At 48.4% G+C, this 24,754-nt stretch overlaps 2 protein-coding genes and 1 long non-coding RNA gene across 3 annotated transcripts; 1 reads left to right on the top strand and 2 right to left on the bottom strand.

Moving 5' to 3' along the window:
• Positions 1 to 22: 22 nt before the first annotated feature.
• On the top strand, positions 23 to 18,521 carry DNAAF2 (dynein axonemal assembly factor 2). Its single transcript, XM_083732522.1, has 3 exons — positions 23 to 2,291; positions 12,665 to 12,811; positions 15,417 to 18,521. The coding sequence occupies exons 1-3, from the start codon at positions 78 to 80 to the stop codon at positions 15,933 to 15,935; spliced, it is 2,880 nt and encodes a 959-aa protein (XP_083588648.1). The 5' UTR covers positions 23 to 77; the 3' UTR covers positions 15,936 to 18,521.
• Positions 9,340 to 10,431, bottom strand: LOC310845232. Its single transcript, XR_014564585.1, has 2 exons — positions 9,994 to 10,431; positions 9,340 to 9,450 (listed from the first exon to the last, which is right to left on the bottom strand). It is a non-coding gene; the product is annotated as an uncharacterized lncRNA (long non-coding RNA).
• Positions 18,522 to 18,524: 3 nt separating the features above from the next.
• MGAT2 (alpha-1,6-mannosyl-glycoprotein 2-beta-N-acetylglucosaminyltransferase) lies at positions 18,525 to 20,868 on the bottom strand. Its single transcript, XM_083736131.1, has one exon. It carries the CDS (start codon positions 20,584 to 20,586, stop codon positions 19,177 to 19,179), a length of 1,410 nt encoding a protein of 469 aa, XP_083592257.1. The 5' UTR covers positions 20,587 to 20,868; the 3' UTR covers positions 18,525 to 19,176.
• Positions 20,869 to 24,754: the final 3,886 nt, after the last annotated feature.

Raw genomic sequence — 24,754 nt, 5'->3', positions numbered from 1 at the left:
GCCTCACCGCCATCTTGTTAGGGTGGCTTCCATAGCAACCGTCCTCCTCCTTCCCCGGTGGCTTTCCGAGGGCCGGCATGGCGGCGGTCCGCTCGAGCCTGGAAGGCCTGGACCTGACGGGGGACGAGGTGGAGCGGCTGAGCAAGGCCTTCCAGGACGAGGGCTTCCGCAAGCTGTTCGCCGACTACGCGGCCGAGCTGAGCGACCCGGCGCAGCGGGCCGTGTACGAGGCGGAGGTGTCGGCGCTGGAGCGGCAGCGGGGCGTCGAGGCGCGCTTCCTGCACCCGCAGCCCGGCTGGGTGCTGCGGACCAGCCAGGCCGGCTCCCGCCGCTGCTACGTCAACGTCTGCGGCAACGCGCTGGTGGCCAGGCCCGAGGCGCGGCCGGAGCCCGGGGGCAGCCGCTGGACGCTGCCGCACTGCCTGGCGCCGGCCCGGGAGGAGCTGGGCAGCCGGCGGAGGCCCGGGGAGCCTCGAGGCCCGCCGCGCCTGGTCTACGACGTGCTCTTCCACCCGGACGCGCTCCGCCTGGCCGCCCGCTCGGCCCGCTTCCGCCGCCTGGTGAGCGACACGGCCCTGGAGGCGCTGGAGAGCCACTTCTCGCCCGGCCTGGACCGCGCCAACGCCGTGCCGCTACGGGGCATCAAGTACAAGGGAGTCCCGCAGGCCACGCTGCTCCGGACGCCGCTGCCCGGGGGCGCCCCGGAGGGAACCGGGGAGGAAGAGAGCCCCTCGTCGCCGCTGCCGCCCTTCCCCACGCCCTACGCCTACCCGCCTCGCCCGGCCGAGCCCCCGAGGCCGACGCCCGAGCCGGCCCCGGCGGCCACCACGCCGCGCTGGAGCCTCCGGCAGCGCTCCTACGTGGACCTGCAGGACTACCGCTGCTGCCGCGACTCGGCGCCCAGCCCGGTGCCCCGCGAGCTGGTGGTGACGGTGGAGCTGCCCTGCCTGGGCTCGGCCGCCCAGGCGGAGCTGGAGGTCCGCGGGCGGGAGCTGCGGCTGGAGTCGCGGCGCCCCGCCGCCTACAGCCTCCGCCTGCCGCTGCCCTACGCCGTGGACGAGGCCGCCGGCAAGGCCACCTTCAACAAGGCCAAGAGGCAGCTGGTGGTCGTGCTGCCCGTGCTGCCGCCGGCCGGGCAAGAGCAGGGGAGCCCCGGATGCGGCGAGCAAGGCCGGCCGGAGGAGGAGGAGGAGGAAGGAAGGGAGGAGAAGGAAAAAGAAGAAGAGCCGCCGCCGCTTTCGGAAACCGGAGGCTCGGCTGAACCGCAGCCGGGCTGCGCCCCGATCCAACCCACGAGCAACGCGGAGCAAACGCCCCTTGCCGCCCACGTGGAGGCGGGGCCGGGGTGCGCCGCGGAAAGCGCTCCGGCCGCTCCCGAGCCTGGCCTTTCCACGTGTCCGGGTCATAACGATTCCGACGATCCTCGGAGCCCCGGTGCCAGCAGCCCGGAGGCTCCCGCGGAAAGCGGCCAGGCGGCTGACACGCGTCCGACCGCCCCGACGTGCGGCGGCACGGGTTTGCCTGCTGCGCCGCGTGAAGATCCGTGCGTGGACAGCACCCTGGAGCTACCCGGCCCTGTTGCGGGAGTAAGTCAGGGGCTCCTCTGCGCCGACATGGATCTGAACGAAAACACCCATGTCACCAGCGACGTGGTGCCCTCGCCGTGCCCCGGTGGCATCGTGGCTCCTCCACGTGTGTCCCGCTGTGACGGCCTGGACCATTCCGTGGCAACCCTGTCGGGTCTGGACTGCTCTAATGTAGATGAGGATCCTATGCCCTCCAAAAGAAGAGAGCTTTCTGCGCCACCAGCGTGCCCCAGTACCACTAGCACCGTGCAGATTTCTGCACCTGCCCCTCTGGATCCTGCAAACATAACCTCTGGTTCTCCTCTGCTGCCCACGGAGGGCCCCACCGTTGATCCGGATTCTGCCAAAAGCCCTACTAGCTGCCTTGACTCTCCAGTGCCCCCTGCAAGCCCAGCCGCCCGGTGTCCCCCTTTCCAATGCACTCAGGATGAAAACTCTCTGAGGCTGATCTTGCAGGTGCCAGGCATTGTTCCCCAGAGCCTCAGGGGGGAAGTAGGAACAAATTGCTACAGAGTTAGTTTTGCCAGCAAAGACTTTGATTCTTATACATTCCTCCTGCAGTTTCCTCCAGAAAATAGACTGAGTCCCCCTGAGTTTGGACTTGATGTGTCCCCCGATAATGCTGTTATTTCCCTTACCAAGTCTCACAAGACCACTGGACTTTGGAGAAAGATGTATTTCGGCCCAAATGGTGATTCCTTGCAGGTAAAACTACATTTTATATCACTCTCACCCTCAGGGTGTAGCAGAATCAGGGGTATATTTTTGAGGCCCTTATTTCGTTTTTATTCTGCTCTTCTACTTGGGGCATTGCGCACTCACTTGTTATCGCATAAATTTATTCACGCAACTACACTTGGAAGTAAGTTATGCTGAGACTAATGTGATGTAATGTGACCCTCATGGCTGAGCAGGATTTGAATGTGGGTCTCCAACACTTTCCCCACTAGGCTCCTTGCTAAATGTGGGAGCAACAGAAAGGTATCTGGGTTCACACAGTGCATAGTTAAACAATGGAATTGATGGCCAACAATTTGGATAGCATTAATAGGAGACTAGACAAATATGTGGAGTATAAGGCTACTTCTTATGCCCACTGCCAAGGCAGTGATAAGGAGTGCTGTTGTGCTCATGTTTTGCTGCTGGGCTTCCCTGAGGCATCTTGTTGACTGACCACTGTGGACAGCAGGATGCTGGACTCGATGAGTCTTTGACCTGATCCAGCTAGGTTCTTCTTCCATTCTTAGGATTTGTGGGAGTAGTAAAGCCCTTTAAAGCCCTAAACGGCCTCGGTCCTGTATACCTGAAGGAGCGTCTCCACCCCCATTGTTCTGCCCGGACACTGAGGTCCAGCGCCGAGGGCCTTCTGGTGGTTCCCTTGCTGCAAGAAGTGAGGTAACAGGGAACCAGGCAGAGGGCCTTCTCGGTGATGGCGCCTGCCCTGTGGAACGCCCTTCCTCAAGGAAATAAATAACTATTTTACTTTTCAAAGACAACTGAAGGTGGCCCTGTTTAGGGAAGTTTTTAATGTCTGATGCTGTATTGTTTTTAATGTTCAGTTCGGAAGCCGCCCAGAGTGGCTGGGGAAACCCAGCCAGATGGGCGGGGTATAAATAATAATAATAATAATAATAATAATAATAATAATAATTATTATTATTATTATTATTGCAAGTGAGGCCCCAGTTAGTCCTTTACCTGAAGGCCAACTAGTTGCATGTGATGTTAAGTTGAAGTGCTGTGGTTTTTTTCTTATTGCCCATAGCTATTGGGGTGTTGGGAACATTTTCCTTCCCTACCACAGTGATGAAAAGAAAATAACCTCCATAGTAAGTAGTGACTGCTACCTAACCCTTTTAGTATGGCAACTCGCTGCTCTCTTCCCATTCTCCTTGCCTCCGAAAGCTTGAGAAGGACCTCTGAGGATGGTTGGCAGTAGCTGAATAGGCTTGTATGAGAAAGAGAGAAAAAGTCATTTAGGAACCTAAGTCCCAAACTGTTCAGGGCTTCACATCAAGACTGTATCTGACCTCTTTTGGGCTGAACTGGAGAAGGCGCTGTCAAAACACAAGGACCTCATAGTACTGAAGTGAATACTGTGTGCCTACCCGTACACAGTAGAACTTGTCCCCTGAACTTGCTTTGCTACTTGTTTAGTTTTGTTGTTTAGTCGTGTCTGACTCTTCGTGACCCCCTGGACCAGAGTATGCCAGGCCCTCCTGTCTTCCACTGCCTCCCACAGTTTGGTCAAACTCATGCTGGTAGCTTCAAGAACACTGTCCAACCATCTCGTCCTCTGTCGTCCCCTTCTCCTTGCGCCCTCCATCTTTCCCAACATCAGGGTCTTTTCCAGGGAGTCTTCTCTTCTCATGAGGTGGCCAAAGTACTGGAGCCTCAGCTTCACGATCTGTCCTTCCAGTGAGCACTCAGGGTAGATTTCCTTCAGAATGGATAGGTTTGATCTTCTTGCAGTCCATGGGACTCTCCAGAGTCTCCTCCAGCACCAGAATTCAAAAGCATCAATTCTTTGGCGATCAGCCTTCTTTATGGTCCAACTCTCACTTCCATACATCACTACTGGGAAAACCATAGCTTGAACTATACATACCTTTGTTGGCAATGTCTCTACTTTTTAAGATGCTGTCTAGGGTTGTCACTGCTTTTCTGCTTTGCTACTTACCGGTATGTAATATGCTATAAAGTTTCTCCTATTTGATGTCAGCAGGGGACTGAAACTGTCATCCTCCTCCTGACACCTGTTTAGAAAACAAATGTGTGGCCATTTGCAGTTTTATCATGTTTATTTAGAAACTGAAGAGGCAAAGTAAATTATGCTTCCTATCTGTTTCAATACTCAAACTAGCTTCATTTGCAGTTCTGCTCTTTGAAGACAGCATTTCTTGTTATAGCTTCCACCTTCTTTGTGAATAAACATTCCAGACCGAATGCTCATGAATCTGTAGACTGATTCTCTGGAGTTCTGTTGCCTAGAATGTTTCTTTGCATTGGAAAAAAAACACACCTCGTATTAAAATTGCAGAGGGGAGGAGAGAGATGATACAGGTTTGGTCTTCTTGCTGACCAAGGGCTATACATTTTTCCCTGTTGAAGAAAACACACACATTTATTTACCACTTAATCAGAGCTCTTAATTGAGTCAGCTCTCATCAACATGAGATACTATTAGAGCTAGGGTTGCATTCTGGCAAGGCAGAACCCATGTATGTCAGGACTCAGTAGCTTCTAAATTTCATTTGCATTGGCATATAATTAATTATTCAAACTCACATAAATATTAATTATATGCCAGTACAAATGACATATTGAAGCTACTGAGTCCTGTATAGTAGTGATGACTAAAATAAGCTCTGTACTTTATATAGGGGTGTTTTGCAGGACCTTTTCACCTGTAAGACTTGGTCTGCTGGGCTAGGAAGCTTTGCCACTCCTGAAACAGAAGTTTAAAGTCCTAACCAGCACTTCGATTTGGGTCTGGATGTGGGCCGACTTCCAGTGAAACTCTTGTAATAGTGGAGCCACACGTTCCTGATAACTGGCTCCAGTCAGCAGTCTGGCCACAGCATACTGTGCCAGCTGAAGCTTTTAAACAAAAGCTAGTTCAGCTGCAATGCAGGTCGTGAGGTATCCTGGCCAGATCTGACTTTTCTAGGAACAGGTCACCCAGCGCACCAAGCAAAATTGTGCAAAGACACTTTTGCCCACAGCCAGCTTCTGAACACCCAGGTTCAGGGTGCAAAACTCAACTTTAAAGTGGGGCGCAATCCAGACTAGCTGCTGCTTGCTTTTGGTTTAGTTGAGAGTAAACTGATCAAATCAAGCCCCTGCTGTTTTTTTTGGTTTTTTGGATTTGATATCCCGCTTTACCACTACCCTAAGGAGTCTCAAAGCGGCTAACATTCTCCTTTCCCTTCCTCCCCAACAACAAACACTTGGTGAGGTGAGTGGGGCTGAGAGACTTCAGAGAAGTGTGACTGGCCCAAGGTCACCCAGCAGCTGCATGTGGAGGAGCGGAGATGCGAACCCGGTTCACCAGATTACGAGTCTACTGCTCTTAACCACTACACCACACTGGCTCTCTTCTGTTAAACAGAAACATGTGGAAGAGCTTATAAGTATATAGTGACCTGTAAACCATCACCAAACTCCCCTGTGATTTTGCTCTGGTTCTAGAACCAGATGAGGGTGCTCTGCAGCATGATACTTTTTGGGGATGGTGTTTGGGCTTCTGTCTCCTGGCAACAGAGACATCTTTATCCTTTCTCAGGTGTTTCAGTTGTGGCCTTGAGTAATTTTCCTCCTGTTCTGGAGTTCAGTCCACCACTTTGTGGAGGATCTTGTCTTGTGCTGGAGTGCTAGCTGTGTTGATCTGCTGCTCCCATCTTAAATGCACACCCTCGGTTTGGAAAACCATGGCAGTTTTTCAAGAAATAGACTGAGCCCTTGATATGGATGGACTTTCCCCACTGCTGTTCCTGCAAGGGTTGCATCTCTTAGAGAGGCAATGTGACCTTTCGTTCTGAAGTTCCTTAAAGGCCAGCAGTTTGTTAAATAGGGTTTTAACAGATCAGATGCCCTTTTGATTAAAATTTTTAAAATTATATTATCTCATTCAGTATGGATCATTGATGGCAAGGAGGTAAAAAATAACTGTGGCATTTCTCTCAGAGGCTGGTGAAAGGTCATTAATCTAATGCTTTGCAGAAACCATTAACTCCTTATGTCAGGCATTGCCGCTGGCTGGGTGTGAGGACTACGAATGGGAGAAGGTTCAGTTGCAGGTGACTGGTTTCTTTCGTCAGATTTTTCAGCCAAGTAGTACAGCACAAGCAAATAAGTTTTCCATCCTACAGAACAGCTGACACCTGGAGGCTGAAGGTGTGTCCCAGTGAGCAAGATCTGTACTGCCAGCGTTGGCTCAGCTGTGCTCATGTGTCTTTGCCTTCCGCAGCCCAAGGATGGGGCCTGGTTGCAGTGATACCACTGCAGTAGGGACAACAATTGGCCATTTTTTCTCCAGGGAAGATAGAGAGATATAAGAAATAGGCATGCAGGAAAGCATAAATTCCAGACATGAAGCCTTCAGGCAAAATGCATTGTTTAGAATGAGAAAAACGGGTTTATTTAGTGACATTCTCATGGAGAGAGATTCAAGATTATCCACGTCTTGGTCCAAGAAACCAGATACCTTCTTGTTACAGTATAAACCATTTTAACAGCAGCTCTAGTTTTCCTATTTCTAGCCTCCCCACATATCTAGATTCTTTTGGAATTAGCCAGTGGAATTAGTTCTTGCTTGACCTCCAGCTAGCAACTGAAAATACTTTCATAGGAGAATGCTTAGAAAAAAATAAATATTTTCAGGTTATACACTGACATTGTAGCAGCTGGTTAACTGGTAGAGGTGTGCTTAAGAATATATTGGTGGCTTTATAAGTCATCCTTCCCCCAACCTAGTTTGAACTACAATTCCCATCAGCCCTAGTCAGCACCATTAGTTCCCGAACACTGTAAATCCTGTCCAATAGCTGCCAACTGTAGTTGAAGAACATACAGGAGTGAAGTGAATGCCAACCCTTGCAAGAAAGGATTAATAACACTAATTATTTAATGCACAGTTGGGAACAACTTGCTCAATATTAGAATGACTCTTGGGAAAATTAGTCTGGATTGTTGTCTCTTCATTCCATAATTCTTGTGCTAATCATGTGTTGATATGTGTATGAGTGAAATCTCTTGGGTTTCCCCATGCCATGGTATTTTTCTGTGGTGCTGGGGTTCTTCTGGGATCCTTTGTTTCTGTCAATCCACAGATTACATGTTTGCCTAGTTGTTCCTTTCCAAAACTGAGCAGCTAGTTTCATGTTTTGCTGGCAGCAGCGGAAAATTGCCAGTTCTTGATGTTTTCCAAATGAGTGGAGAAATGCCAACTAGAATTGGTTTTGGCACATGGACGTTTAAGGGGATTGCCATGGTGAAACACTGTTTGCTTTTCAGAGGGGGAAAATTGTTGCTCTCGTCATCACCACCAGCAGATAGGCAGTGGAGTTCCTTGCTCTCTATGTTTTCCCCAAGAAGCAGGGGTTGGTTTTTAGTGCTGTGAGTAGGCAACCTACATAAATGTTTTAAAGCAGGATTCCTTTTCGCTTACACATGGTGGCACTAACAGACCGGAGACCGTATCTCACTCTTCTTCACCTGGGAGGAATTCCTGTGTGTTTACTCTTCTAGCTGGAACCGAAGGAGGCTCACACATCAGGGTACAACCATAGAATCATAGAATTGAAGTGTTGGAAGGGACCCTGAGGGTCATCTAGTCTAACCCCCTGCAATGCAGAAATATGCAGCTGTCCCATACGGAGAAGCAAACTTGCAATCTTGACATTATCAGCACCAGGCTGTAACCAACTGAACCATCCAGGATCTTATGCAAACCAAACCTTTAGAATGCCAACTAGAAGATATTCAGATTGATTAAAAAAAGATGTTCCTCCCATCTCTTTGTATTTCAGCAATGATGTAATAGGCAAATGAGTTCCAAGCCATTTTGGAAACCAGGGTGTAAGCAATAAAATCCCCCTTAGTTAACAATACACACTTTCCCCACAAACTACGTCCACAGTGTTAATTCCATTTTAATGCCCAGATTAGCTTTAGTCATCTGAATGGATTTGCAGTGGGTTGCTAGGATGGAAGAATTTGGTGGTAGCTTTGCTCTAGGCTAGTCTATACTTCAGATAGACAGGAGCATTAGACTCCTGAGTAAGCATAAACCTTTCGGAGAATCGCTAGACTATACTTAAATGAGTGGATATAAGATTGTAAACAAGATGATAATTTGCTTGGAAAAAAACTTTTTAACGATGTAAGTGGGAGCAGGAGACGTGAGGAAGTCCAAACAAGTTATGAAATTTTGTTATGATATAAGTAATGTTGTTTATTATCTATGTATTTCTTTTATAAAAAAAAAACCTTAATAAATATTTATTTTAAAAAAAAGACTCCTGAGTAAGCTTAGCTGTCGTCAGATCAGAGGAGAGGTCCTCTTAAAAGTAAGTAAATGGTTAAGGAACAGGAAGCAGAGAGAAGGCATTAACAGACAGCTCTCTCTTTAGCAACACTGGGATGGGGCAATCGTGCACAATTTATAAAGGTTTCATGCAGACCTATATAAAGCAGTTCTTTCTCCCTCTTCTTTTTTCTACAGCAAATTAGTGTAACAAGGAGAAACTCTTAGACAATCACCAAGCAAAAAACACATCTCTGAATGCCATGCCCTTCCCCCAAAATAAATATATTTGTCTAGCTAGTGTCCTCCCTAATGTGGAGCAAAGTAGTCAGTTCTTCCATTTCCTATCCTTTATAAATATCTGATGAAATTAAGTCCACATTTCCACATTTGTCACCAGATTTTATTTGTTCAGTTTATTTCAAAGCTATTTTGTCCTGCCTTTCTGTTTGAAAATGCTCAGAGCAGCCAGCAAACAACTCCCTAAAAGTACACCCCATTAGCACATAAAACTGTTCAAAAACATTGCAAGATTCAAAACAGTGTTTTGAAACATTTGTGTAAACCAAGCAGTGCTAAAAGTAAAGAAAGGAGCCCCCACACGCTGTTACGTACTAATTTTCAGTGGTTTATAGATGTTTGCTTTGGTGCCGTTGCTGACCTTTGCTTTGGAAGTTTCTATTTATCTAAGCATTATTTGTCAAAGCAGAGGCGTAACAAATATAGAACTGGGATTAGAATATTTATTGTAACATGGTATTCGAAAATGGGAATGACAGGAGGAAATAAACCCAGGGCCATTTCAAGTCATTTTGCCGCCTTGATGCATCACAGAAACTATAATAAAGAATAGAGAATACATTTTGAAAAGAAAAGAAAAATCTACCCATCAAAATTGTTACTGATTTAATCACTGATAAAAAGCACCATCATTTTCTAGAAGCCATTAATATTTAAGTTTCATTTGCCGCCTTCCTGGTATGGGAAACTTGTGTCACCAAAGTTATTAACCTCTTGATTAAGCTGCCGAAAGCCTTTCTGGAGATGTCCTAATTCTGGCCATTGCTAATACCTTATACACAGGAGACACCCCCCTGCCCCCCTTTGTGGTTTTCATCTTCCATTGCCGTAGAGACTCTGACTTTAGCTGATCTCTGCAGCAGGATTTGCAAAAAGGCAGAGAGGCTCTGAGATCTGAGTTTCTTTTGAACCTGTTTCCTGAATTCACCATAAAGACACCTTAACTTAATTTAGATCCAGCACATGACCTACTTTTGAAATGCCTGCAGTCTGCTGAAGAGAAACTTTCAATTCTAATAACTTAGCACTGGGTATTACTGATAAAGGGGCAAAAATGGATCTGTTAGCTTTATTTCTTACCATTGGCAATTGCTCCAAAGACTACTGTGAACCCAAAATGTGCTTTATTAGTTGTTTTTATTTAATGTCCAATGAACAGCGTGACATAGTGCTGACATATATTGTTAAGTCCTAGACATACAGTGTTATTGTGGTTTTGTGCAATATTCTCAATATGCCCAGTTGGGTTCAGTGACTTACCTATGAGTGATGTTCCATCTTGCCATTGGCCTTCTGTTGGTTGATGGATTTCTGTGTTATTTCTGGGCTGGACATGTATTTATTATTTCAGGTTTTCTTAACATTGTGGTTCTATTAGAAGTTTTTTATGTATTTTATTCCTGTCGAAAGTTGTATTTTTATAAGGCTGTAAGCCACATTGAATGAGTTCATAAAGTCATCCTATGAATGTTATAAAATAAAAATGTAACTTAATATATGTGAAGCTTCTTGAGAGTGACATGTTCCAAGGTGCATGTGTGGGTTTTGTTAACTCTGAAACGGTGGTGACAGCGATGTAAGGTTATGAGAATGAGTCTGGGGGAGCCCTGGCACCTCCCTCTCCTCTGGAAAAGCCACAAGGAAATGGGAAGGTCTTGTTTCTGTTTTCAGTCAACTGTAATTACTTATTTTGTCCAAACTGAGGACCATTATTAGTGTTTATAGTTAATCAACTGCATTTTGAAGGTGGCTTGTTCTCTGAAATATAGTTAACATTCATCACAGTTTCCCCTAGCTTTGGACATGAGTCACTATGGTTTTCTGCAAATGGAAGCCATCACTTCGGATTTCCTCCTCTTGGTTGTCCTGCAGGAGGAGAGGGCAGGGGAGACTGGCAGGGTATAGATAATAAAACTGTTATTGTTATTATTAAACTACAGTTCAGCATTATGTGTGAACCAGGACAGCATGTGGAGCCATCTCTTTCAGTGATGTGCAGACAGGGAACATGGGCACAAATAAGGAAAGTGGAATTCCCCACAGGGCAGTTTGCTTCATCAGTGAACCTGGACATTTTACTTTAGCTTTAAAGGCCAAATCCCCTGAGATTGAGGAAGTAGTGGCTCCAGGACAAAGCATGCATGTACCTGCAATCCAGAAAACAGCTTTGGGCACCGCTGTCTCTGTACCTGCCTTTTCTCTAAACTGAAAAGTCCCAAATGTTGCAACATTTCCTCATAGGGGATCTGCTCTACTTTTTTTTTTTACAGCTGTATGGCAAGCAAAAATTCACTGGCTGAAGATTTTATTGCCACATGGTCCAGTTCATTTACCCCATGTGTAAAAAGCTTCACCTGTTGAATTTCTCCTTGCCGCACAGTTGTACAAGGCGCTGGTGCTTTGCCAGAAAAAAGGTTGACAAATCTGCATAGCCTCTGTTTCTCTCTCATTGGTAAATGTCTTTTGGGGTTGAGTAATGCAGCACTTTTGCATCTGGAGTCCTGCTCAAAGGCCTTTAAAAAATGTATGCAGCCTAACATAGAATTGGCCTATTACTGTATATATTGAATCTTCATACTGACCTTCAGACCAGTTGGGTGTATACAGCATAAGCACAATAATGAAACAACAGATAAAATGGTTAATCATTAAAATATACTACACAAGGTTAAAATGCTTCTATGAGCAAAAACACCTTAGCCTGGTGCCGAAAGGACTCTGATGTGGGTGCCAGGGAAGCAAAGCTTTGTCTGTTGTTGTTGTTGTTTAGTCGTTCAGTCGTGTCTGACACTTCTTGACCCCATGGACCAGAGCACGCCAGGCACTCCTGTCTTCCACTGCCTCCTGCAGTTTGGTCAGACTCATGTTCATAGCTTCAAGAACACTGTCCAACCATCTCGTCCTCTGTCGTCCCCTTCTCCTTGTGCCCTCCGTCTTTCCCAACATCAGGGTCTTCTCCAGGGAGTCTTCTCTTCTCATGAGGTGGCCAAAGTCTTGGACCCTCAGCTTCACGATCTGTCCTTCCAGTGAGCACTTAGGGCTGATTTCCTTAAGAATTGATAGGTTTGATCTTCTTGCAGTCAGTGGGACTCTCAAGAGCTTTGTTGGCAAGGTGATGTCTCTGTTTTTTAAGATGCTGTCTAGGTTTGTCATTGCTAAAGGCTGTGTTGCAAGGGCAGTTGAGAGTTCAGGTGTCACTGCCAAGAAAGACTTTTCTTTCGTTGGAGTTCCATGGCATCCCTCAGACAGATGCGCACAAGGAAGAAGGGCCTTGGCAAAAAGACTTTAATCACAGAAAAAGAAAACAAAACCAACCCGGCCAGCTCTGCCCTTGTGCCATTTGCCAGCATATAGAAAAAGCATTATCACCTGCAGGCATGCAGCAGCTCACCATGAAAGGCTTGGCCAAAGGATCTGCTAGAAAATTAGGCAGCTGTATTCTGGTTTCTAGTATAAGTAGATTGCTTGAAAAGGGAGATAGAAATACCTTAAGGAAAGCATCACTTTGTTGACTAACACAAAGTCTGTCAGCCCACAATAAAGTCTACACCTTCTTGTTGCTGATCCAATTGGTTGTGTGTGACTTTCTGATTGAGGGTGCCAGAGCTGAAGGTTTCGTCCGTTATTTAAGAAGGCCAGCTTTAAGCAGCAGCAGAGAGCTGGGGATTGCGGCAGCTGTGGGGAGCCTAAGGGCTGGTGTTTTGTAACCAAAGGGAAGGTTTAATCCTTGCACTTGTTTTCCCCCCTTCAGGAAAGGTGGTTTGTCACTGAAGACAATGTGGACGAGTTTCTGGACAGTCTTTCGAGGATGTCCCGTTCCAGCCCGTCTGAGATGGAACATCAGCCATTAATTGAAGTGTTGGATGTCTCGGAGGGCAAAAGTCAGATCAGATTAAAGGTAAGGCATTGTTCAGCAGGCCTGCCTTATCATCCATGAACAACGCTGGAGTAACCAGTCACTGTCTTACCGGTCTCCAGTTCCATTTGCCCAACACCTTGCTGCTTGTAAGGATATTTTTACCTGTGCGTTAAGGGTGCTCATTGATTCTGAAAACTTCCAAATCAAATGTTCAGCAAACATGGCAACTTGCTACTCCACTGTATTAAGAGCTCCCCCACCCCGGCATGCGTGTGCTGGGAATGTTCTGTGTCTCAGTGAGATGGCCATGCTTGTGCAAAAATCTGCAGATGGGCCAGAATTTGGCTTCAGCTCAATGCAGGACAAGCAACATTGGATTTAAATTGCAGAGAGAGATTTAGGATAAGCAAGAGAGAATGTTCCTAATGGCCATGAACTTGCTCAGGATCTTAACTGCACATCAGAAGTCAGATTTTTCTCATCTTATTGCGGATCTTGTAAGCTTTGTGATTTTGAAGCCCTTTTGGAGAGCATGAAGACTTGTCATCGTCTGCTGTACTTGGAAGGAATAGAAGTCCAAAATCAAATATAAACAGAGGCAGCTGGCTGGACTGACACCTAATATTTAGAGTCTCTTGAAAACATAGATAATTTTAAGAATTACTTGGTCCTGTGTGGCGGTTTCTCAAATAGCCTGCTGTAACAAACGGTCAGATTCCCATCCCAGAATGAGGGTTTCTAGGATGTCACTCCCCTCCTCCCAACTTAATCTGCAGAATCATTACAAGAAAATTATAGCATATCCCAAATAATAAATGATTAAAAATGGCAGCAGATGAGTTGTAATCTCTTCCTGAAATAGACCGAACACGGTGTGGCTCCACATGCTGCATTTGCAAATATTATTTCAATAAGCATGTGCCTCAGCCAGCCCGTATCTTGGATCAGACTCTGAAAGTTCAAGGCCGTAGTCTGGACTTTGCTCCTGGGGGTGGGTTGCAAGGTGCACTCTCTTTAATTGCCTGCACACAATGAAATGAAAGATAAGAGCAGACATCTGTATTTGTAGCCCAGCTCTGCTTACGGACTCTGGGGGTGTTTCTGCTTCCCCTACTGTAAATTTAAAGTGTCTCACACTCGGTATGTGTTGTCAATTTACAGCTTCCATTTAAAGCCCCAGAGGCTACCTTGCATTTCTACCTGGGATCTGGCACCTGTTGTTTGTTAGCTGTTGGAAACTTGCCAACTGCAATGAATATCAATATTTGATTTTCTACATTTAATTATTGAAAGGAGAGCAGAGCTTGGATGGCAATTCCAGCCTACACCAGACCTCTTGGTTGGTATCTACGTGGTGTGTTTTCCCTTATCTGTGCTCTCATTTTTCTCAGTCCTGCACTGGAGCAGAAGAGCTTTTTCCATTAACATTTGCAGCCAGCACCGTGGCACAGACCACCTTGGTGTACTAGATTGCATGAGGCCAAGAATATTGAGGTTGGCAACCACCTGCTGCTCATATCCAGGCTGCTCTGCCAGCCACCGCAAGGGTTTGTACCTTATTCTGTATCTTAGAGGACTGCTTTATTTGCCAGTGAAAATGAGAGCTGGTCTAAAGTCTTCTGAGCATCACAGAACGTGGCCCGTCCTGCTGCATAGGAACGATTGGAGGACTGTTGACATAGGAACCTGGGCTACCAATCATTGGCTGCTTCTGGGCATTGTCAAAGAGGGTCCTTAGCAAGTAGGGTCCTTGGACGATTTAGATGCAGTCCTCCTCAGCAACAAGGTGTTGAGGCTCAAAACACTCTTAATTTAGACTACATGCATTGTTTTACACTTGTTTGCACTGAATTGCATTTGCCATTTTACCACCCATTCACCCAGTTTGGTCTTCACAATCTCCTTTTGTTTCATGATCCCTGAACAATTTAACATCACCTGGAAACTGGGCTAGGAAACTAGATTGTTTATGAAGAAGTTAAAAAGCATAGGTCTCAGTATCAATTCTTGGGGGAATGCACTTTCTACATCTCTCCATTCAGAGAAATGGCCATTTCTTCCTACTCTCCACTTCCTGATACTTAACCAATTCCTGATCTGCAAGAGGACCTCTCCAATTATTCCATGAGCTTACTGACATGTCTTTGCTGAGGTTCCTTGTGAAAAGTCCAAGTACACCATGTAATCAGAATAAAACCAATTAGTGCACCACTTATGACTTACGCACATTGAGTCTCCTCAGCTGAAACCATGACTCCTTCTCTGAAATGTGCATGATCCAGATGGCCCCAAGGCATTGGGTAACTACGGCTCTGTGACAAGCGCAAGGCATCTTGCACAACCCAGCCAGAATCATCCTTTCTGTGAGGAGCACACAGTGGGCAGCCACCTGGCAGAACTCTTGCAACTTTGCCTCTGAGCACGTTCCCAGAGCTTTGTAGGTCAGGGTCCACTGCCAGGCCTGCAAAAATCTCTAGCCCTGTTTACTGGAAACATTGCAAGAAGGTACGAACTTAAAAGGGAGACCTGTTTGGGAGGAAGCCCAGGTTGTTCCTGTTTGGTGGCTGAGACCGTTTTCAGCAACACTTCTCTTTACCTTTAGCCTACAACTGTAACAAACATCTCTCCCCCTTTCTTTTCACAGCCGCTGGAGCAGAACAGCTTTGAGCTTGGTAAAATGCAAGAAGGAGCTACTCCCAAGGGAGAGGATGGTGAACAAGAAAATGGCAGTGAACTCTCAGCAGATGCAGAAAGCTGCCCCGCACAAACAGCTCCGCTCACATCCATGGAAACAATGGGCCAAGTTGGCGGGGGACCAGGCCATTGTTTGGAGCTTGACCCCAGCAACCCCAGCTTGGCAAGCCCTGGGAAACAGCAGATAAGGGAGTGTCGTGAGTCAGAACGTGCTTTTGCAAGGGAGGAGGAAAGAGCCACGTCCGCACCGCAAGCCCAGTTTAACTGGGAGGAGCCTGGCCAGACCAGAGGGGGGGAGGGTGTGCATTCAGAGTCAGCACAGAACAACCAGGGCCAGGACAGGAGCAGGCCGGCTCCTCCTGTGCTAAAGGAAACAGACATGCGGGATGGAAGTGTGCAGTACATTACCAGCCACACAACGCACTGTGCAGTCGCCTTTCAGAATGCTTTGTTGTATGAACTGGATTAATGTGCTGAGCTCCCAGCCAGGCTCTGCAGCGAGAGAAACCTCAAGTTTTACATTTTGCATTTCCTCCAAGAAGCACAGGAAAGGGATGTTGCAGAACCCCAACCACAAGTCTTGCAGAAACAAAGCACTGGTCCCATCTGCTCAAAAACGTTCACTTCCATTTGGGAGATTTGAAAGGATTGGACTCCAGGAAGGAGTGACCAACACAGTGCTCTCCATATCAGCCCCAGCCAAAGGTCAGGAATGAGGGAAGTGGCCATGCAGCAACGTCTGGAGAGCAGTGCCTTGGCAGCCCTGGGTTTAGACAAGCACTCAGCATGTTGCTGAATTTCAGAAAGAAACTGGCAGTTCATTAAAGTCAAAATCCCGTTGCTGCGAGTAGTCAGGGGAACATACAGGTCGTGGTCAGGCTACATCTAGGTTTGTTAAACTGAAATAGAAACATGCCTTTTGCCTGTGCACACAACCAGGATTAAACCAGGAAGTCTCTAATCAATTTCCCATTTCCCATTCTGAACTGGGAGACTATAGTTACTAGCTTTGGAATGGGGATCTTAAACCAGACTTTGAAGTTTCGTTTAGGATGCTGGCTTGTTCTGAAGCCGGTGACTGAAACAGGGAGACTTCTTGGTTGTGACGTCTTGCGCCACGGAAGGGCAAAGCGAAGAGGCTGTGTGGGCAGAAGGCTAATTCATCTCTCGGCTGAGCCAACTGAGACGTGCTCTTGTGCAAGGCCTCGTCACAACTTCAGGGTTTCATAATGCCTTTATTCCAACTTCCCCTTCCTCCAGCATTCCCATTTCTTCTCTGCTGATGGGGAAACAACAACCCACTATTTGAAGTTTCCTCCCATCTCAGAAGCCTCACATTTCACACCGGACTTGTGCTGCCACACTTTTAGGTGTGAATTTGTATGGCTTGCCTTTGGGGCACCCCTTTCACACTCCGCAAGCACCCTTCAAACAGGTAGATAAAAATGCAACAGCACCAGCTGGGCAAAAACCAGCTTGCTTGCTTTCATGGTGGATGCTAAAACCAGTATAAATACCCCTAGTTGCTCTCTGTTCATCAAAACCCATGCAAGTCTCCTGAACGCCGAGTGTTGCAACTGTCTTGGGAAATCCCCTGGGTGCTTGCATGAAAACTGTTTTCTATAGTGTATGCAGCACAATCTATTTTGGATCAGGGTTTCATAGCCAGATTGTAAACTGCATTCACAGGAAGATAATCCTATTCATTTTAATGGAATTGATTTCAAAGTAAGCATGCCCCCGAGGGACAGGGCTGTACCCAACCGTTGCAGTTCCACTGCCATTGGGACAGAGAATAGCACACCCCACAAGCAGCTACTGTACATAGATCTATTCCCAGCTTTATGTTTTACAGCAGAAATGTGTTTCAGGTTTTCTGTCAGCCAAACTAGTTTTCACAGTTCAAAGACTATTTTAGAACTTCTGCTTAATTTGTCTACCATAGCTAGATTTTGTGCCAACTGTTGTTTTAACAAAAGTCATCAATACCCTGGATGTGGCAGGTACCTACCATGAAGCTAAAATTCAGCACATTTTAAATGGAAGAATTGTTCCCCAGTGATCTGCATTGGGGCTCGACAGTGCTCAGCTGGAGCAGGATTGTAACCCTCTTCTCAGTCCCACAGATTTCACCAGAACCCACTCTCAATTAAGACCTGCTTGAAAACCCATCAGCACTCTTCAAGCCATTAAATTAGAAGTTCTGTCTACGTTAATTAGCATGTTCAAAATTGAAATGGAGCAGGGGAGACTAACCTAATGAAGTCTTTCCTCTCTTGTAACCTGAAGAAACACATTTGCATCCCAGAAAGTCAAGTTCTGGAAAACACTCAGCAGTTAATTATGTTATTTCAGTATTTTCCACTAATTGGATTGTCCTGTAAAATCTAGGAACACACTAAAATTCACCAATAAAGCGTTTTGCTGCAGGTCTAAGGGATGCCTTGGAGATGACTTTGCCATCTTGTGTTTTCTGCTGCTGCCTGTATTACTGCAGCACAATACACAAATGGGCCTTTGTTACGTTTTGGGCATATAAATGGATTTCATCTTTGGTGCCTTTTTCCAGAGGCAAGGAAGGGCACAATCCACTGGGAAGTTCTTTCGCACAAGGCCCATTGACTTTACGAAGAACTTGTGCAGGAGAATTTTCTGATGGGATTGCGCTGTAACATTCATTCAACACATAGTTAAATTAGATCTGTGCTCTTTCATCAAGAAGGGCTTTTGAAGGTTACTGACTAGGCTCTCAATTAGTATATCTCTTCTCCATATGCTGTTACTTTACATTGCTTGGGGCTTTTAGCTCTTGGATGCTCTCCTCTGTTTCTTCACCCAACCCTATTTTTAATTATTCATTAAGCTGGGCTGCCTACGCAGGAACCTGTAACAGGAGGTAAATGGTTGTCATTGTTTTCAGTTCAGTTCTTCAAATGTTATGTTGTTAATTTACTTTACTTTGTATCATTGCACTGTGTCGTCATTACCATTGTTGAAGCTGTTCTTTTAATTTGGCGCTATAAAAATTAAAAGGGATTGTTTCGGATCACTGAAAGACTTGTGTTACAAAAAACATGATTTTTTTTTATTTTGGAAGAACTAAAAAAAAAAGTTGCATATTTCTACATTTAAGTGAAAAGAACTGGATTTCCAATTTTCTCATAAGCACATAGCAAATAAAATAGAAGGCTTTTGCAGGTATTAAGGTACCAAATTTCAAGCAAGCATGTACAAGATTATGGAATACTGAATGACTGATTCTCTCTAGTAAGATAAGTGGTTGGCAGAGAGAGGGTGAGGGGTTGTTCAGAAAGCGCCAACCAGTTCAGAACTGGGGGGGGGGCTCGTGAGTAGCGGACAGGGGGCCCTGGTCATCTTAGGCGCTCGCCCAACCCTTTGACACCCAAACTGCAAAAGAAAAACGGAATTCAGGGTTGTTTGAAAGTGTCGCAAACACTTTATAAAAAGGCCTAGGTAAAAATTGTCAATTATTTTTCCAGTAAACAAGTAGCATTTATGTTTATTTTTAACATTCCCCTACAGGACCTTTCTGCCTCAGAAACACTTCTTTTCTCTCTCTCTCTCTGTAATAACCACTGTCCCTATTAAAGCAGAAACCAATCAATACATTTTCGCCGCCCCGCCCCCCTGTAATAGATCCCACAGGCCGGAGGGGAAAAGGCCGAGGCTCCATCCAGGCCCGGCTGGGCTCACTGCAACCTGCGGTAACTTTTGCAGAGCTCGTGGTCCCGAATGTCTCCCCAGCCGCCGTTCTTGACGTGGGGGCTCAGCGGGGCCAGCGAGTACCTCTTTCCCACCACCATGGTCTCGGGGAACAGGTGCTGCCGGTTGGCGTCCAACAGCGCATCGACTTTGGCACTCTGGGCGGCGGGCTGGCACTGCCTCTTGTGGTGCATGCCGCAGTCGCCCGTGTGGAAGACCCTGGGGATCTCGGGCACCAGCACCTTCCAGAAGCGCGGCAGGCAGCTGACGGTCAGGTGCTGAAGGGTCCAGTCCCAGTTGTAGTCGTCGTAGGTGCAGAAGGCCTCGGCGCAGCCCATCAGCTGCTCGTAGGTGTCCCGCCCAAAGGCCATGCCCATGTTGTGCTCGGTGGACTTCCAGGTCTTCAGCTCCAGCTTGTCAGCCCGTCCGGAGAAGGGTCCCCGCACGGGCGCGTAGGTGCCCAGCGACAGGACCTGGCACTCGGGGCAGTCCCTCTGGCGTGCGGCCCACAGGCGCTGCAGCACGTGGTAGAAGTCGGGTGCCAGGTAGTGGTCCTCTTCCAAGAAGAGCACCAGGCCCGGGTGGCGTCGCAGGGCGCGCACCCGCTCCCAGACGAAGTGCAACTTCCACCACCAATGGTGCTTGGTTTGCGCAAAGGCCGCCTCGCGGTAGTGGCCGAAGGCGTCCGGGTATTGCGCGTTGAGGCAGCCCAGGCGCAGCGCAGCCGCCTGGCCCACGTCCCTGGCACAGTCCCGCGGATCGGTGCCCGGGAACTCGCCCGGGTAGAGCTGCAGGCTGAAGGGGAAGAAGACCTGCAGCACGGCGCAAAAGTCCACCGACGCGGCCAGCGCGTTCAGCTCGGCCGACCACACGTCGTGGCTCAGGACCAGCAGCACCCGGTCGGCGCCCGGAGCGCGGCGCAAAGACGCCAGCAGCAGCCGGAGGTGCTCGGCGCGCTCGTGCACCTGCACCACCAGCGCCACCGGCACCGCGTCCGCCCCGTCGCCGCCGCCCTCCGCCGTCGCCGCCCGCCAGCGCTCCTCGTTGCGCACGGGCTGGTCGAAGTTGAGCCGGTAAACCAGCGAGCGGTAGTGCAGCGTCCGGTTGGCCGACGCCGACGCTTCTTCCCCGGGGAGCCACGCCGGAGACGACGCGTTGGGCAGCCGCTGGCCGGACCGCGCGGGGAGGATGCTGCTGCTGCTGCTGCTGCCGCCGGCCGGTACCCCGGGCTGGTCTCCCGGCGGCGGTGGCGGTGGAGGCGGCGGCTGCGCCCGATCGTCCGTCTCCCGCTTTCCTCCGGCTTCTCCGGCGCCTCCCCAAAGCGCCAGGGCGCAGGCGGCGGCGGCCAGGGCCAGCAGCAGCGCCAGCACTTTGCGCTTGTAGATGCGGAGCCTCATGGCGGTGGCGGCGGCGGCGGCGCGGCCACCCCTTCGATCACCGGGGAGCCGGGCCCGGCGCGGCCCTCCCTCCGGGGCGCATCAGCCGAGCGGCCGGGCGGCCAACGGTGCCCTCCGCCGCGCGCGCGGCATCTTCCGTGGGCTCGATCTCCCTGCCTGCCTTCTTTCTCTCCGGAGGCGGCCAAGGGGCGAGCGGCCAGTCCCCGCGCCGAGGCCGGATGGGGCGTGGGCGGGCGGGCGGAGGGAGGGAGCCGGCCAGGCAGCCAGCCGCCCCGCCCCGGACGCGCCACCAGCCGCCACGCTCCGCTCCGCCGGGGCTGCAGCAGCGGCGACGAGGGCGCCGCCTCCGGATCCTCCTCCTCCTCCTGCCGCCGCCGCCGCTCTCCGCCCTCCACGTGCGGCTTCCGCATCCGGAGCCACTGGCCGGCCGGCCGGCCGGGGAGAGGGAAGAGCCGGCGCCGGGGGTGGAGGGCGGCCTGGTCCCCGGCAGAGCGGGAAGGCAGAGGCAGCCGGAACTGGAAAGTCGCCAACATTTCTCCCCTGCAAAGGGGGACGAAGCATTCGATCACAATAGTTTTATTTGTCACCTGCCCATCTCAATGCGTTGCCCCAGCCAATCTAAGCAGCTTCCAACAAATATTAAACATTTAAAATGCTTCCCCCCCTACAGTGGGGGTGTTTTCTATTATATGTTTTCGGGTGTTTTCTATTTCCTTGCCTGGGGGTCGCATAACTCCCTACCCTCCAACATTTCTCCAATGAAAATGTTGTTGTTGTTTAGTCGTGTCCGACTCTTTGTGACCCCATGGACTAAGGACCCCATTAGGTTCAGTCGTGGCCGACTCTGGGCTTGTGGCGCTCATCTCGCTTTATTGGCTGAGGGAGCCGGCGTACAGCTTCCGGGTCATGTGGCCAGCAGGTCACTTCTGGCTAACCAGAGCAGCGCACGGAAATGCTGTTTACCTTCCCGCCAGAGCGGTACCTATTTATCTACTTGCACTTTGACGTGCTTTCAAACTGCAAGGTTGGCAGGAGCAGGGACCGAGCAACGGGAGCTCACCCCGTCATGGGGATTCAAACCGCTGACCTTCTCATGGGCAAGCCTGGTTTAACCCACAGCACCACCCGCGTCCCCAATAAAAATAGGGACATCCTATTCAATAATGATGATGAGCTGCCCATTTAACTGGGTTGCCCCAGCCACTCTGAGCAGCTTCCAATATATATATGTGTGTGTGTGTGTATATATATATATAAACATTAAACGTTCAAAAGCTTCCCTCTACAGGGCTTCCTTCAGATGTCTTCTGAAGGTTATAAAGTCGCTTATCTCCTTGGCTCCAGGGTTGCATAACTCCTTACCCTCCAACATTTCTCTGATGAAAATAGGGATGTCCTAAGGCATGGATCAGTAACCTAAGCGGCCCCTGGGGGTTGTTTAACCGGCCCACGAGCTGCTCACTCAGCGAGTCCGTGTGTGCTGTGCTAAACCAGCACAGCGAGGTGTGGGGACTCACTTCTGCGGCACAAGAAATTGTACCTGCACAGATGTTGAAAATCACACACACGGTATCCAGCCCACGGAGGGATCTCTGCTGGAGTGAACCGGCCCAGGCAAGGTAAACCTTGCTGACCCCTGCCCTAAGGAAAAGCAGAACATTCTCGGATCAAATTGGAAACCGGGAGAGCTTCTGTAAATCTGAGACTGTCCCTGGAATACAGGGGCACATCATGGAAGGTCTGCAGTATTACGCAGACAATTGCCCCATCTCCTCTGCATCTTTAACCAAGTGCAAGCCCCACCTCCCCCTTAAACTCGGTGGGGGATTGGGTATCATAGAGCACGTGCAGAGTCTTCAGCCATGCAAAGAAGGGGAAAAAGAAGGCGGCATCTCCTCTACCTAGAACTTTTCCCTTGCAGCTGGTTGTCAGAAGAATCTGTAAGGAAGAACTGGTACTTGCTTATTTCCTCCTCCCTCTCGACCAGATTTCCTTTTGTGTTGTGCCTTTTTAGAATTGCACACAAGAGGGTGTGGGTGGCTGTGTTTTTGTTGATCTGCCAAGTCGCAGCATAAATGTTATTTAAATAGAAGAGGAGTTGCTGACACCAGGCTTTGAGATGGGTGCAACAAGCGTGTTCATTTTAATCCCTCCCTGCTTGGGAATGGTGTGGCCTTGCTTTCCAAGACATCCGCTTGCTGCAGCTGAAGCGCCAGTTGGAACTCAGAAGCAAATGCAAATTACTTGGCAGTTTAAAAACAATCACGTCCAAAAGAAGCGTCTGGCTGGAACTACAAGACTGAAAAGGAAAATGTTTGTGTGTTGCATAGAAGGAACTGGGGAAGGTTGGAGAACTCAGAAGAGGAATTTTCTGAAACCTCGGTAGCGGATTTTAATTCTGGAAGGGACCAGCTATATATTACAGCCCCACTTTTCCTTTTGACACTTCATTCTGACAAAAAAAGGGATCCGTGGAACTCTGAACTTCATGTACAGTGTTCTCTCCTCCGCAAGCCCAGATATGTCCTTGCTAGTACTCTTAAAGCAGCCCAGGCCTTGACCACAGAACACCTTTCCTGAAATTCCTGGGTCATTCCATATCAAGTGATCCAACTTTTTTACTTCATGTCATCCAATTTAATATTTTGTACATTTGTGGAATGATCAAAACTAAGTTCAAATCTAAAATTTTATTTTTTTATCTCATTCCGTTTGTGAGTTATGAGGGTTTGATATTTCAAAAAATTGACCATTTTGGCCTTTAAACCATTAAAGCTCAGCCCAGGATTGAGATTTGTCAAAACTAAAAACACCAATCTCTTCAGAACTTCATGGGCTTCCGGAGGCGGCGCGAAACAGCAATGGCGGTCCTCTTCGCGCTGTGAAGAGGGGCTCCGCGAAAAAGGGTCGTCCGCTACGGCAAAGCGGAGACCCATCAAGAAAAACCGCAGGCAGAGCGAGCCTGCGGCCGTGGGACTCGGCGGGCGCCTTGAGCCCCCCCAGAAGCGAAGAAGGAGCCTCGTAAGAGGCTCCGGAACGTGAAAGGGGGAGCGGCGCTGTGAGTTCATCGCTCTTTTCGTGGATGCAAAGCCGCGCTGCTGCTGCTGATGAGCGCCGACCTTTCTTCTTGAAAACATCGAAATTGGAGCAACATACCCGTGAGTAAGGGGTTTAAATTTTTAACCAAATTGGAGAAATTCGGCTGAAAACGGGAGGCGAGTAACAGGAAGTCCGCCTCCCGACTCTGCTAATTAGACCAAAGCAAGGGCTCTGAAGCGAGCTGAAGTGTTTAAAAGGGACTGTAAAAGTGGAAGAAAGAGTGCATTGATAGACTGTGTATCTTTGAGGAGAAAAGGGAAAGAATTGTGAAATTTATGGACTTTTGCCTTCTGGAACTGTCCCCCTATTTTTGAGCTAAACGGAATTAAAAGGGGGTAACCATATTGTCAGAAGAGCAATTTTGATGGTCTGGACAAAATATAAAGACTTATTGGAGAGTAAGACTCCGAGGTGGCTCTCACCGGTGGAGGCCAAGGCACGTAAGAGACTTAACATGGAGGCCCATTGGCCTAAATATTGGGAAATAATCGAAAAAATTGGAGACAATTGGAGGTTGCTGAGCTTGGAAAAACTGAAAACCAAGGTGCGAGATTGGTTGCACTATGCGCAAATTCAGGAGGTCTTTAAAATAGATAAAAAGGTTGGATTCCAGGTGGAAAAATCGAAACTAGAGACTGAATTGTTAGAGCCAAAAAATAAACTACTTTTGAGAATGTATAACTTGCTGCTTAAGTGGAATACACAGGATGAGACAGTCAAATCCGCCATGATAAAATGGGCGCAGGATGTGGGGCACAACATTATGTTTGTAGACTGGGAAAGGTTATGGAACACCGGTTTGAAATTTACGGCATGCACTGCCTTGAAGGAAAATATTATGAAAATGGTATACCGGTGGTACATGACCCCAGTCAAGCTAGCTAAGATATACCATCTGTCCGACAATAAATGTTGGAAATGCAGAGAGGCGGAAGGGACATTCTTTCATCTCTGGTGGACTTGCCCGAAAGTGAAGGCCTTTTGGGAGATGATTCATAATGAACTAAAAAAGGTACTTAGATTTACCTTACCTAAGAAACCAGAGGCCTTCCTGCTGGGCATGGTGGAC

Source organism: Podarcis gaigeae (genome assembly GCF_964106915.1).
Source record: "Podarcis gaigeae genome assembly, chromosome: 1".
In the NCBI taxonomy this organism is placed as follows: domain Eukaryota; kingdom Metazoa; phylum Chordata; class Lepidosauria; order Squamata; family Lacertidae; genus Podarcis; species Podarcis gaigeae.
The sequence above is the reverse complement of the archived record's forward strand: the minus strand, read 5'-3'. Positions and strand labels throughout refer to the sequence as shown.

Bases quoted from the DNA above. Each gene is read 5' to 3' on its own strand.
- MGAT2 (XM_083736131.1), bottom strand. From the start codon at position 20,586: ATGAGGCTCCGCATCTACAAGCGCAAAGTGCTGGCGCTGCTGCTGGCC.
- DNAAF2 (XM_083732522.1), top strand. From the start codon at position 78: ATGGCGGCGGTCCGCTCGAGCCTGGAAGGCCTGGACCTGACGGGGGAC. The intron at 2,292-12,664 runs GTAAAACTACAT...TCCCCCCTTCAG, and splicing joins CAAATGGTGATTCCTTGCAG to GAAAGGTGGTTTGTCACTGA. The intron at 12,812-15,416 runs GTAAGGCATTGT...TTCTTTTCACAG, and splicing joins AAAGTCAGATCAGATTAAAG to CCGCTGGAGCAGAACAGCTT.